The following is a 12555-nucleotide window of genomic DNA, read 5'->3' as shown; positions in this document are numbered from 1 at the left end:
CTGGAGCGCTCCATTGCATCTCGTCAATACATTCTGGGTTCAAGCACCGGCAAATATCCCAATTCCAAACACTGGGGGTTGTGTCTGTCTTTCTCAACATAATTATTAGGGACATAGAGCCTTTCTTGACAAATCTATATCTATTCGCACAATTGCTCAACAGGCCTGTCTCCAAGGCCATACTTCCCTCCCACCTGGTGCGGTGCGAAAATGTTTTGATTAACGTCTCTGAAGTTTGGCCTTTTGAGAAAATAAATCAGATAATGTGCATTTAACACATGCAGGTCCTCAGGGAATATTCCATTGTTTAAATCTATTGGTCCTTTAGTTGGGCATCTGCACGTCAAGCTTTCTTCCAAGTGCTGAAGTGCCGAAGTGCCGTCTGTCCCGGTAAGGGAGAATGGGTCTGGCAAGAAGGCCTAGTTACAAGCGTTTCGAAGACCTGGGTCTGAATAATCCATCGAAAAGGCACCAGGTCTCACGTGTCTCCTTCAGTTCCTGGATGGGACTCGCATACAGGAGATGCCCTCACTGGGGACCTGTAGTTACTGGCTTCTGAATCGTGGAACCTTCAAGGACTAGAGGCCCACACAAGGGAGCTTTCCCGCTGGCTGATCATCGGGATAATGTCTGCGGCAGGTGTGCTGGCTTTCCGTCGAATAGAGCCTCGTGCACAATATATCAAATTTCTAATTTTTGATTCGGTGCAGAGGCATTAGGCACTTGCTTTATGTTCTAGTATTTCTTTCTTTCTTTCTTTCTTTCTTTCTTTCTTTCTTTCTTTCTTTCTTTCTTTCTTTCTTTCTTCCTTCTTTCTTTCTTCCTTCCTTCCTTTCTTTCTTTCTCCTTCACTTCTCTATTGCTATCATATTATTTTGGTGTCCTCTGTCTGATGTCTCCTCAAATGTTTCTTCCAATTCTTTGGCAGTGGCATCCTAGTCTCTTTGAAACTTTGTCCTGAGGCCTTCCTGCAGGACTGTGAAAAACGAGACAGCCATTTAACTGTCACTTATGCAAAGTAAACAGGTACATCAGAAGTGGTCGTGTATGGTAAGTGAAAATGTTCTCCGTTGCTAGTGTAATCTAGATGCGATCCGTAACTGTACTTTTGAAAATAAGTGAAAAGGAACAATGATGATTCTAAATGTAGGTGAGAGAAAGACGAGGGTGTTTCATAGAGGATGACAAACCATGGGAGGTAAATTGAGATTTGGGGAAGAAGAAAGTAGGATGTGCAAGGGAAGAAAGAAGAGAAGAGAAGAGAAGAGAAGTGAAGAGAAGAGAACAGAAATGAAGAGAAGAGAAGAGAAGAGAAGAGAAGAGAAGAGAAGAGAAGAGAAGAGAAGAGAAGAGGAGAGAAGAGAAACAAATAGGGAGAAAGGAAAAGAAAGACCATTTGAGTGAGAGGTGAGTGGATAAAAGAGAAGGGGTAAGTGTAGAAGTGAACTTAACGAGGGAGAGAAGGGCGACTGAGAAGAGGGAGTTTATAGAGGAATAGGTGAAGCGAAGAGTATGAGACAGGGTGAGGGCAAATGAGAGAGTAACTGAGAATGGAATGAGAAACCTGTCCACAAAACTCCTTTCATTGCGACGTTCAGAGTCTGCCGGGGGCCGGTTTGTCCTGTAGAGGCTCGCAGACAGCTTCAGTCACAGCTGCGGCCCAGGACCAGTCCCGTGAACTCCTGACACGCGCAGATACAGCTCAGAGCCATCACCAGCATGCAGCTAGAAGCGAGGGAATATTCCAACATGGCCTCCATCCCCAGCCTGCTGCACTATGTTAGAGCTGGTCGGCTGTTGGAGCCCATCGAGCTACTCCGAAATAGGTTGGCTTTTTTCAGAAATGTAGGGAACCATTTCGAACATGGGGGATCTATTGGACACGGGAAGGGGCCACCTGCTAGAAGGTTAAAATCAACAGCACCACATAAAAGCATCAGTCACGCATATTATCGCAGAGCTCAGGGGTGGCGTGTCTGTGACCTCACATCGAATTATTCCCGGCCCCGTTATTGCATAAAGAGCACAGTCTTCCCGGGGTCCCAAGCGTGTGAGCACTGTGACTGTGACAGTCAATTTAATGGGAGTGTCACCTACAAACCAGGAGCCCGTGAACACATTGTGAACTGGGCAAAATGACCCTTAAACGGCAAGCTGTCCAGGTATTTCCATGAGATTTCCTGGCATTTTTGTTGTCCCGCATTCACCTTTGCTGAATTTTTTGGGCCGTTTTTACCACGTGATTTACCACAAACAAGTGGAAGGGGAACCTTCGGCCCCACCTCTCTCCCGCAATCCCCCCTCCTACACACGAAAGCCAAACTTACCATCTGTAGTTTTGTGATTTAAAAAAGTGGTACAAAATAGGCCAAAAGAAATTCGGGCAAAGTCACACTTGGATAAGTCAGGAACGCCGCCCAATTAACTACATCTGAAGAACAACAACACTGACATTAGTGTCTTTGTTTTAAAGGGCATGACTGCTGTCTTTGGTGTTAAACCACACTGGCTAATTCATAGCTGCTAACTTCCTAAACAACCAAGAACTTTTGGATTGCTCTGGGTGCGGCTATGTCCTGGTCCTTAAGCGGCGCCAATGGGCAAAAGCTGCTTCTTCAATATGTTACAAGCTAAACTATAGTTTACCAAAAATATCTCAAAGTAAACATGGCACTGTGGTGGGCGCTGCCACCAATTCAAACCATTCTAATAGTAACACCCCTGAGGAGAGCGTGCAGGCTTCTTGCCTCCAAATATCCCAGAATTCCGCAGAGAAAGCAATCTTTGGAGTTTTAGGGATCCGTACCCAGAATCCCCTGCAGATGCTGGTCTTGGTGTCCATCTTGTCTTAAAGCAGCAGCACCCCAGGGCCTTTTAAAACTGAAATCTCGGCCTAGCATGCCCATGCCTTTAGAGAAGATCAGACAGTGGGGTTGTGTACTTTCAAGTGAAACTGAAGATGGTACGATGTGTCGCCCACCAGGCAGTCAAGAGCTGCTGTCCACTCACTCTGCCCTTGCCATACTCCTCCCCTACCATCCTCCAAGACACCGCCATTCCAAATGACTGCCATAGTAACCACGCCAACTGGTGGCACATAGGGTATATGGCCCCAGAGAAGCATTGCGACTCACTTGATGTTATGGAGGACATGATGAAGATGAAAAGGAGGACTTTCCATTTTCTGGGAATACCAGACTTAACCATTCCAGTGCCTTTGGGTGTGGTTCGGGGGTAGATGGGGACACTGCGTTGGAGGCCCCCAACCACCAGTTAAATAAACTTCCCCATGGTCGAGAGGTCCAGCGTGCACATGATTCTAGGTAAACATTGTGAGCCCTAAGAGGGTGGCACTGACTGGATGCCACACCTCTGGTGTCTTCCTGGCTAGGCAACACAATCTCTGAATGAATACATTATTCTCTTTGAAACGACTAGCCCCTCTGCTTGGCACCCCTGGGTGCAATGGACCCTTCTCCGATGGTGGCGGGAGCAGCGATTGTAAAGGGTGCGCACGCCGCGCCTGTGCTTTAGCCACCTCAGGGGAGGGTTTGGCGATCTACTGGGCTAGCATCAGGTTTTCTCCTGAGGGTTTAGAGCAGCTCACCCCGAGGCGTGGAGCACAGTTCATTGTTTGATGGTTATACTCCACTAGCCATAAGATGCCTAATGGACAGCTGTTTATACATCGCCCCGCCCATGTTCTCATGCTCACCGAACAAGGTGTGCATTGTGTATCACACTTAGGCAGACAACACGTCATAAGTGCTTTTTGTTTGCTAACCCTGGTCAATAGCTAAGTGTTGCCGACTTAATGCATTTAGTCATCTTTCGTTTCCCATTGTAAATATTGATAGTCATTTTGCAATAAAATCTTTGGAAAGGTTACAGTTACCTCTTGCGAACACCAGGCACAGTACGGTCCAAAATGCAAGCACTCTTCACATGTCACTGCACTCCCCAAGGAGCAACTTCCTAGAATGGGAAAAAAAGAAACCTGGTCAGGTGCGAGCGCGTGCAGGGGCATGGGAGTCTGTCGCGACACAGGCATGATACCGCTTTTGGAAAGAAGGTGGGTGAAATCAGGGTTCCCACACACCAGTATAACACTGGATGAAGACACAAACATAAGCCAAGCATTGGAACCGATGGAGAAGTGCTGAGCCACCTATGCAGGGACCAGAGAAATTCCCAAAGTCATCAATTATGTGCCCAGAAACACATAGGGCCTGATTTACAAAAGCGTTTTACAATGGCGCAATCCCACTGGCAAATGCTTTGCAAATCTGCCCGTTATCTCGGGAGGATAGCTCAGGGGCAACGTGCTCGCCTTGGAAGCAAGGCGAAATAAAGCAACACAGGTTCGATCCCCGGGTGCGCGCTTAGAAACCTCTGGGTATTAAGCGAGTTATAAATAACCTATCATATTAACATTTCAGAATGGGAGACTGATATGCTAACATATTTAGAGGGGTGCGGCCCCCGACTCGGCCGTACATAGGGTTGAAGCTGCCAGGCTGTTAAGGGTTGGACCATGCTCATGTGTCCCTCTGCAGTTGTGGTGTCTCATCAGATAACGTGAGAGTGTTGGCCGAGAACTCCCACCCGTGAATGCACCCTTCCACGCCCCAAGAACGCAGCGTTCTGGGGGCTTCATTTTCGGTTTGCCCCCATGCCGCTAGCAACTACCTCCAACAGAGGCGGGGTGCATTGGGCGGTCTGCCCAGGTGGCAGTGTGGGACGGGTTCACAGAAGTGTTTTACAATGTCCAATCCCATTGAAAAACGCTGTGTGAAGCATGCTCCCTGTAAGATGTTCACAGTGCAGGGTAAAGCGTAAAGGTGCGCCTTTCGTTGGAATTTACACCAGGGAGAGTGCACAAGAACCCTGAAGAGAAGAGCTGGCTTGTTTAATTGTGTAATTTACTATCAGCTGATCTTTTTTTTAAATTAAAACATACAGTTGCTACTGTGTTAAATCTTATTAAAGAACCTGGTCTCTAAAGCCCACTCGACCTCATTATACGCCACACAGCCGCATTTTACACCAGAACTAAGGCCTTGCCACCTGTCAATAAACACACACAGGTTGCGTGCGGTTAGAACAACAGCTAAGAAGGTGCGTGTTGCCAGGGAAATGGGCCTCGGAAAAAATCTGTGGTATTTCTCCCGAGAAAGCCTTCGGGGAAGAATGCAAGTCGGGGCAGCGAGACACAAAGTTCAAGTGGCTTTTGCAGGAGGCTCACGCCCGTCTTACCTTGCGCATGCTGACTCCTCTGCAGACACAGGAAAAGCAGGCACAGCAATGCAATCCCCATTCGCTTTCAGTTCTGGCTGTGTACAGAGAGACACATCGCAATTATCGTCAGCAGCATGCAAACAATACAACGTAGCATTTCATCCCCATGGCCTTGACTCGAACGCGTCCCCTTTAAGATGCAGTAGCACTTACCGCGGTGCGACAGGAAAACTCCAGGTGTTGCGGGGGAATCAAAACACACATGCACACACAGGCAACCTGTCCAGGTGAAGCAGAGGAGGCAGCCCAAAAGCAGTGCGAGCGCGCCTAGGGGACTTACTCGCGCCTTCCCCACTTCCTTGTTTTCCTTATAAGGAACACAGGTGGAACACGCCGGGGAAGGTGGAGGAATTCATTCAGGTAGACTTTCCGTGTGGGGGAAGGAGGTCCCTGGGTCCTAGAGAAAGCCGCCCTGTAACTCTAGACAGACGCACTTCCTCCTCAGGCGCCCTGTCACCAGCCCGTCTCTGCCCACTCTGGCAGGGGGAGTCTTTGCCCCAAAGGGTTTCATTTCCAGGCAGAGCGCGATATTAATTTAGCTGACATACCTGTGGAAAGGTACAAATCCCATGCTCTTCGGGGGTTTTGTTGTTTTCGTTTGAAACGCAAATCAAAGTCAGTCCCCCCTGTAAAGAAAACACGGCTTTATTAGATGCGGGGGCGTTCAGGTTTCGACTAGACTCGTGGAGCCTTTTCACACAGAAGCATCACTTAAGGGCTTGCTGTGTAGATCTGTGTTGCGTCTTTCCTGCGTTGTTATAAGGAATACATAATGTTAACATAATGTTACATCACTAGCACCCGACTCAGTCACAAACGCGTTCGAAAATCCTTTAAAATAAAAAAAATGTTTTAATATACAATGGGAAGGAACGACACCGACATTCGAAATCTCATCAAAACCAGTGGAGCATTTTGTTCGTTTCATTTAATTACAGGTAATATTGAGTGGCCAACATGACTAAGAATGGGATATTTTCCATACAGTGCACATCTGAAGCAATGTATGGAGTAATTTGCCCACATTTGCCCCACCTTTTGTCCATCCAATGTGGCAAATATTCCACCAAAGACCAACTCATAAATTGGTGGTATTTTGAAAACTAGTGGTATTTAAAGTACCATGTTTTTACTGTTACCACCATACTCATAATAAAGCACCACCTCCTCATATACATATTAACATCGTGTGTGACATGCACCTGGCATGGGCAACAAAGTCACGAGCAAACCTAGATGTCATGTGGTTATAAAACAGACTTGTGCAGTCTGGAACCTACGTTGAGGAACATTTTAGATTACCCGTTAGACATGGCTTCTACTAGATTCACTCCCTGTCGTGCATTTTAACACTTAAAAAAATTGGTTTACCTCAGTTGTGTCACCAAATCTATATTGGCATCTCTGGAAATGGCTCCTCCCAGCTATATCACTTCGAATCAGATCCAATCCTGGAAGAACACCAAACGCTCTCCTGTAACAAGTCCAAAATAGAATGTCTCACTCCAGCTTCTCCCAAAGCCTTCTCCCCCGTCGCCGCCTCCTGCCAGAATGTGATTATCTATGATCACAACATCTTCAGCACCTTAAAAGAAAAAAAAGTCTTGGTGAATCCTCCCTTTCATTGTAGACACACAGCAAGTCAAATGTCTCATTGGGGAACTTCACTCTAAAATTCCTCTTTAGCAAGGGTTCTGGTTTAAAGTAACCCCTCATACAATCCAAACAAATGTAATTAAACATTTCCATACATCAGAATATTCCATCATACAATACAGGACAAAAACAAATTCATTTTTCTTCCATAAGATCATTTCATACAGCCAATAAAAGTTTAACTATAATCCCAAATTAAGTACAAACCATAAATAACTAATAAATAGTTCTTGGGCAGCAGTTATATTTACAATGAGGTGCTTACTTATGTTAATACAACTGGGATAACACCTGCCAACAAAACTGCAATCTAGTCAAAATGTCCACATTTTTCGAAATTCAGGGAAAGTTGTCTGCCACTCAGTAAACTTTGGCAAAACTGTTTAGCTCTGAGGAAGGCCATGTGGGAATTTACTTAGTAAAGATTTATGTACAGCCTCAGTCACCGTATGTTTAACAATAAGATGTTTCAAACCTTCCAGCCAGAATAATTGCTTACAAGTTTCATTGTTGTGAGAGAAAGTTCTATTGTTGTGAGAGATTCCCTGCCAGGCTCCTCCTCTGTGGGGTTTAATTAAAGGCCCAAACAAACAAAACTGAAAGATGCACTAGAGAAATGACCTGTCAGCCTACATAACCCATCACACTGAAAATGGGCCTATTAAGTCAGACTATGTGGGTATCGTTCTGCAGTTGAAATCCAGAGAAAGCTGAAAAAAATGTAATCATAGTGAAGATTGGAAAGGCACATCACATTGCTGGCTGAGAGATAAATGCAGCATTTTCACTGAAACTGCCACCCATCAAAAGGCGGTGCACTATGACAACTCAGACACACTTTTCAGGATAAAAACTAACAGCAGATAATTGCAAATATATTTTATGAATGACTGAAATAAACAGCCCTGTACTTTCAGCTGCCATATTTAAAAACCAACACTGTTTGTAAAGAAAGAAGAATTCAACTGATGCAATAGCAAAGTGAGCCATGATCAGTAAAATGCACATCATTCCAAAGACTAAAGGCTCAGTTTAGAAAATGAAATATGTGAGTTAATTTCAGCCAAGGACAATCTGTGGGTCTCTGGGCAGAATTTGTAAATGGCTTCCCCCACTGCAAGCCTGTTGGCCTCTGGATCTGGAAAGGGAATTCATTTGAAGCTCTTACATACCAGCTATTTACAACTGCAATAACGTGACTAGCAGCATTCTGGTCAGTGGGGGTGACTTCTACATGTTTGTTAAAAACAAACTTTTCCCATTGCCAGATCTGTTGTCTCTGAAGGATCATTTCTCTGCAGGGCAAATGGCCCAGCCAGTGTGTGACTGGAATGTATGGGGGGGGGCTGTGTAAACAGGGACTGCAATCAAGGGAATCTGATCTCTGAAAAATACAACAAAATATAAGGTTATAAGATCAGACTGGTGGTCAACTTCAGATAACAGGACCAAGTGCCAAATGTCAGTATGGCCTAATAGCATTTCAAGGCACAGGTGAACAGTCTGTTGCCTGATAAGGATCTCATCAACCCATCAACTTTTAAGAACAAAGAGACTAATGGCTTTTTCTTTGACCTTAGAAAAACACAGTCCAGGAGGTTTGGTCACATCCCTGCCAAGAAATAAGTGCTGTGATGTGAAAATAGATATTATATATTTTAATGATGTGGCCATAGACTTACATTGGACATGTGATTTTATTCAGCAATTGATGCACGGTCATAGTTACAGACTTGTGGATGGTGTCATGTGAAAGCTAATTTCAAGGCGATTTTGTTGAAATAAAAGTTATCCACATGCGACATATGGAATTACAACAGCAATCTAAAATGTGTTTCTGAATGTGCTGAAAATGTCCTGAATTTAGGAGTTAGTGAGCTGATGGAGTGTAAAATTAGACATCTGGAGGTTAAATTGCATGTTCATAACTATTCTACTTTTGGTGTAAACTGCAAAAAAAATCCATATGCTAGGGCAATAAGGTGCCAAAACTAAAGTAAGCTTCACTGATCCGTCTTGAGGTAAGGAATATTAGTGTATATATATCATGGCATTTATTGATAAATTACAAACTTTTGTCATGTAGCTACTTTCTGGATAAATGGACATAGAAAAAAATGTGAATTTCAAATGGGAGTTGCAATATGTATGTTCTAGACTCTTGAACCAATCCTGAGACAGGGGTTGGGCTTTGGGGTCCGAGAGAAATGTGAAGGACCAATCAAAGGTGTGAGAAGTCTTGCAGGGCACTGCCCAATATTGAAATCTTGATTGTGTCATCACTGGTATATAAAGTGGATGCACTGTGAGAGTCGGGGAGAGCTGCAAATAAGATTACCAAGGAACATCTGATAAAAATCACCAAAGGAGATCTACTATGACTTAATCTGGGAATTTTCGATTGCTGGGTAGACTAGAAAGCAGAGACTGTGATTCTTCACTGGAGCCAGAGAGAGAAGTGCTTTGGGATCCAATTGATGGAAGTGCTGTTTATAATCCTGTTTATCCCTGCAAGCAAAGTTTGGCTCAATCCCTGAGTGCCAAGCCCAGAGATTTCCAAAAGTATGTAGATTGTCCAGAAATGGTCAGCATGCCGATCTATTTAACTAATCCATTCCCTTCCATTGGACGGTTCTTTTCCATTAGTGGGTAGGCGGAGGGGGGGTGTAGATGTGTAGATCCTTAGCATATTTGACTGAATATTAATTTAATTAATTCCCCTTTAGCAAAACACAGTGGCGTGATTTTTGTTAACATTTGAAATTAACAAAGCTCATTCCCACGGTATGCAAAAAAATATAGCCTGTAATGTAATTGGGCATTCCTATTTTTCCTGTTGACCTCGACTTTTTTGAGGAAGTGGGGTGTATTTGACCCTAACCCAAAAAAATCCCTAAACTGTGAACTTCCTCAGCACAGGCCTTTAAGTGAAAGTGGATCTGAAAATCCAAAATTCGTAATCATCCCCATTTTTCTGGCCAACTTCCCCAATGCAGGCCTTTAAGTGAAGGGGGTCTGCAAATCCAAAATTCCTAATCATCCCCATTTTTCTGTCCAACGTCCCCAACACGGGCCTTTAAGTGAAGGGGGTCTGAACAAACCAAAATTCCTAATCACCCCCATTTTTTCTGTCCAACTTCCACAACAAGGGCCATTAAGTGGGGGGTCTAAAAAACAAACTTCTAAACTGCCCACACTCCCTAGATCTAGCCTTTGAGTAGAAGGGTGCTGCATGTAATTGATTCTTGGAATTTTTGGGGCTGGGGGAGAAGTGCTTTGCAAAGGTGAGACCTCATGTATCCAACACTGAATATGTGATGTGTGTCTTGCTTTAAAGTCACCCTGTGTTTATTTCATAGCCACATTTTGGGTGAAATAATAATTGCCATATGGATTTGTACAAATCTGTAAACCAACTGCCTGTCATTTTAAGTGTGCAGGAAAATCCGAATTGCACAGCACCACATATGTAAATTGATTTTGTTTGTGGACCAGTGTTGTTATTTATGTAAAAAGAAATTTAATTGTGAGCCACAGAGAAGGTGACGTGTGCAGTTTTAGTGCGATATCCATTACCTATAATTCAAATAAATATAAATATATTTTCTATACACCGGCCTGGTTCTTGGCTCAAGTGGCATGATATGAATCTGAAATAGGACTGAACAAAGAATCCATTGAACAGTTTGTTATGTGACAACTTGATTGGGGAGGGGAGGAACTACCTGTGTTGAGAGTGGCCTCTCAATAATCTGTTACAAATTGGGGGCTTATCAGAGATTTGGCTGGCTATTTTTGACTCATGACTCATGACAAGTGCATTGTGATAGACTATACACTCTGATGTAATTGCATTGAGGTTGATGGAAAGTCATCTTTGCTTTGTTAAAGTGCAATGAAGAGTTGACCCCTGAGTTCCAGGGAGGTGTAGAGGTGAAGTATTAAGATTGAGTAATATTGCCATTTGATTTGACATTGATTGTGGAAAGTTTGTAGGAATAGAGTGTAAGTTGATTTTGTTATTGTGAAGAAAGGTACAGGGTTGCAAATAAGTCATTTTTAAAATGAGTGCCAATGAAGTAGGTGATGCCAGGGAACATCTCCTCACCAAGCTGTTCATTTGTGGTGAGTGAACAGAGGTGGATACGGGGAGCTGTCAAGCTAAAATGATGCAAGAGATTCCATCAGAAGGAATTGACATTTGGCATGAAGGTGGCAGGTTACACCAAGGGTTACAGGCATTTTACATGACCCAAGCTATACACGAAGAAAAGACTAAAATGGCACAACTCAAGGCTCATATATATTTCTATATATTTCTATTTGCAATTAGCTGAAGAGCGGTTGCAAATAAAATAGACCAGTGCCTTGAGTCAAACAAGGGTCTCAAAAAGGCTCAGCAATCATGTGAACAAATGAATGAGAAATGACAACCAACAGAGCCACATTTTGGAGGTGAAACATGAAAGTCTCATAGAACAACTGCAAAATGAGTTAAAACACCATTTGAAAGCCATTGCAGAGTGAGAAACAGAGTTTGCTAGTCTCTGAGACACCTAAAGGGAGTGTGCAGAAACTGTTACCCACATTCAAGGTAAATTGAATGATTAAACAGTCCATAGTAGTGCATTGCTGGATGAAATAGTGGCTTCCAAGCAAACATCAAGGAACTGTAATATGAAAATCTCCAGTTAATTATTAAAGGGATTGACTCCCAGGATGAATTTGACCAGTTTCACCAAGAATTGAACACTTTAAAACAACAGAAAATGCAACTGGTGAAAGAAAAAGATAGCTTAGAGCAGGACAACAGTGTCCTGCTACAAAAAGTAAACAAATTAAAGATGGATACTGAAAAGGGTGAGTCTGGGTTCCAGGAACTCACCAAAGTGAGAGAAGAAAGGAATGGACTAGTGGACTGTGTGAGACGAATAGAAGATGACCTATCAGATGCAGCGCATTGTAGGGAAGAGAAGGATATTAGTCTCTTGAAGGAAAAAAGCATTGAATATCTATGCAGCATACAAGGCTCACAGAGGGAGAATGAATCACTTCAGCATGAGGTGCATCAAACAAAAGATCAGTTGGTAGCTCATAGCAGGGTGCCTGAGACTAATCAGACCTTAGTGTCAGAATTAAAAAGCCAGCTCTCTGAATACCAACAGGAAATATGGACAGAGAAAAGCAGGTGTGAGAGTCTCACAAAGGGAATTGAGAATTTCAAACAGGCTCTGAGGTACCCTGACCAATCGAGATGAGACAAGGCCCACTGATCAATGCAAGGCACCCCTCCCATCAGGGGCCTCTGGCCAGTCATTTGCAACCGACCAGGTACAAATGGGAATTAACCCCATGCATGCCACAGATAACGAACAGGGGAACATGAGGCAGTTGGACATACCCAGGTGTAGCCCAAATGATCCAGAAGGCCAGACCTTGTCTGATCCTGATGAGTATTCACTTGTATCATACAGAAGGGAATGATGCCAGACCAGTTTATCCTGGGAGACCACGTGGCCTACTTCACTGAAGGAGACAAGCCAGACCCTGAGCCTAGGAAGAACATTTTAAAAAGCTCTGTACATTCTGGGGAAGGGGGGA

At 43.9% G+C, this 12555-nt stretch overlaps 1 protein-coding gene across 4 annotated transcripts in view; it reads right to left on the bottom strand.

Annotated features, from left to right (window-relative positions):
* ITGB6 (integrin subunit beta 6) overlaps nt 1-6854 on the bottom strand; it is a 382803-nt gene extending 375949 nt beyond the window's left edge. Inside the window, exons 1-4 of one of the 4 annotated variants that reach the window (XM_069616349.1) lie at nt 6670-6854; nt 5847-5924; nt 5257-5333; nt 3896-3975 (exon numbers count right to left, since the gene is read on the bottom strand). In XM_069616349.1, the coding sequence (XP_069472450.1) occupies nt 3896-3975; nt 5257-5317 (141 nt within the window). In that variant the 5' untranslated portion in view covers nt 5318-5333; nt 5847-5924; nt 6670-6854. Of the gene's footprint in view, nt 1-3895; nt 3976-5256; nt 5334-5451; nt 5681-5846; nt 5925-6669 lie in introns of those variants that run through there. The other 3 variants (XR_011274731.1, XM_069616348.1, XM_069616350.1) reach the window with 3 other exon arrangements.
* Between the last annotated feature and the right edge of the window lie 5701 nt (nt 6855-12555).

This window comes from Ambystoma mexicanum, chromosome 9, assembly GCF_040938575.1.
Source record: "Ambystoma mexicanum isolate Mex_15411 chromosome 9, UKY_AmexF1_1, whole genome shotgun sequence".
NCBI classification, from domain to species: Eukaryota; Metazoa; Chordata; class Amphibia; order Caudata; family Ambystomatidae; genus Ambystoma; species Ambystoma mexicanum.
Note: the sequence above shows the minus strand (reverse complement) of the source record. Positions and strands in the feature narration are given on the sequence as shown.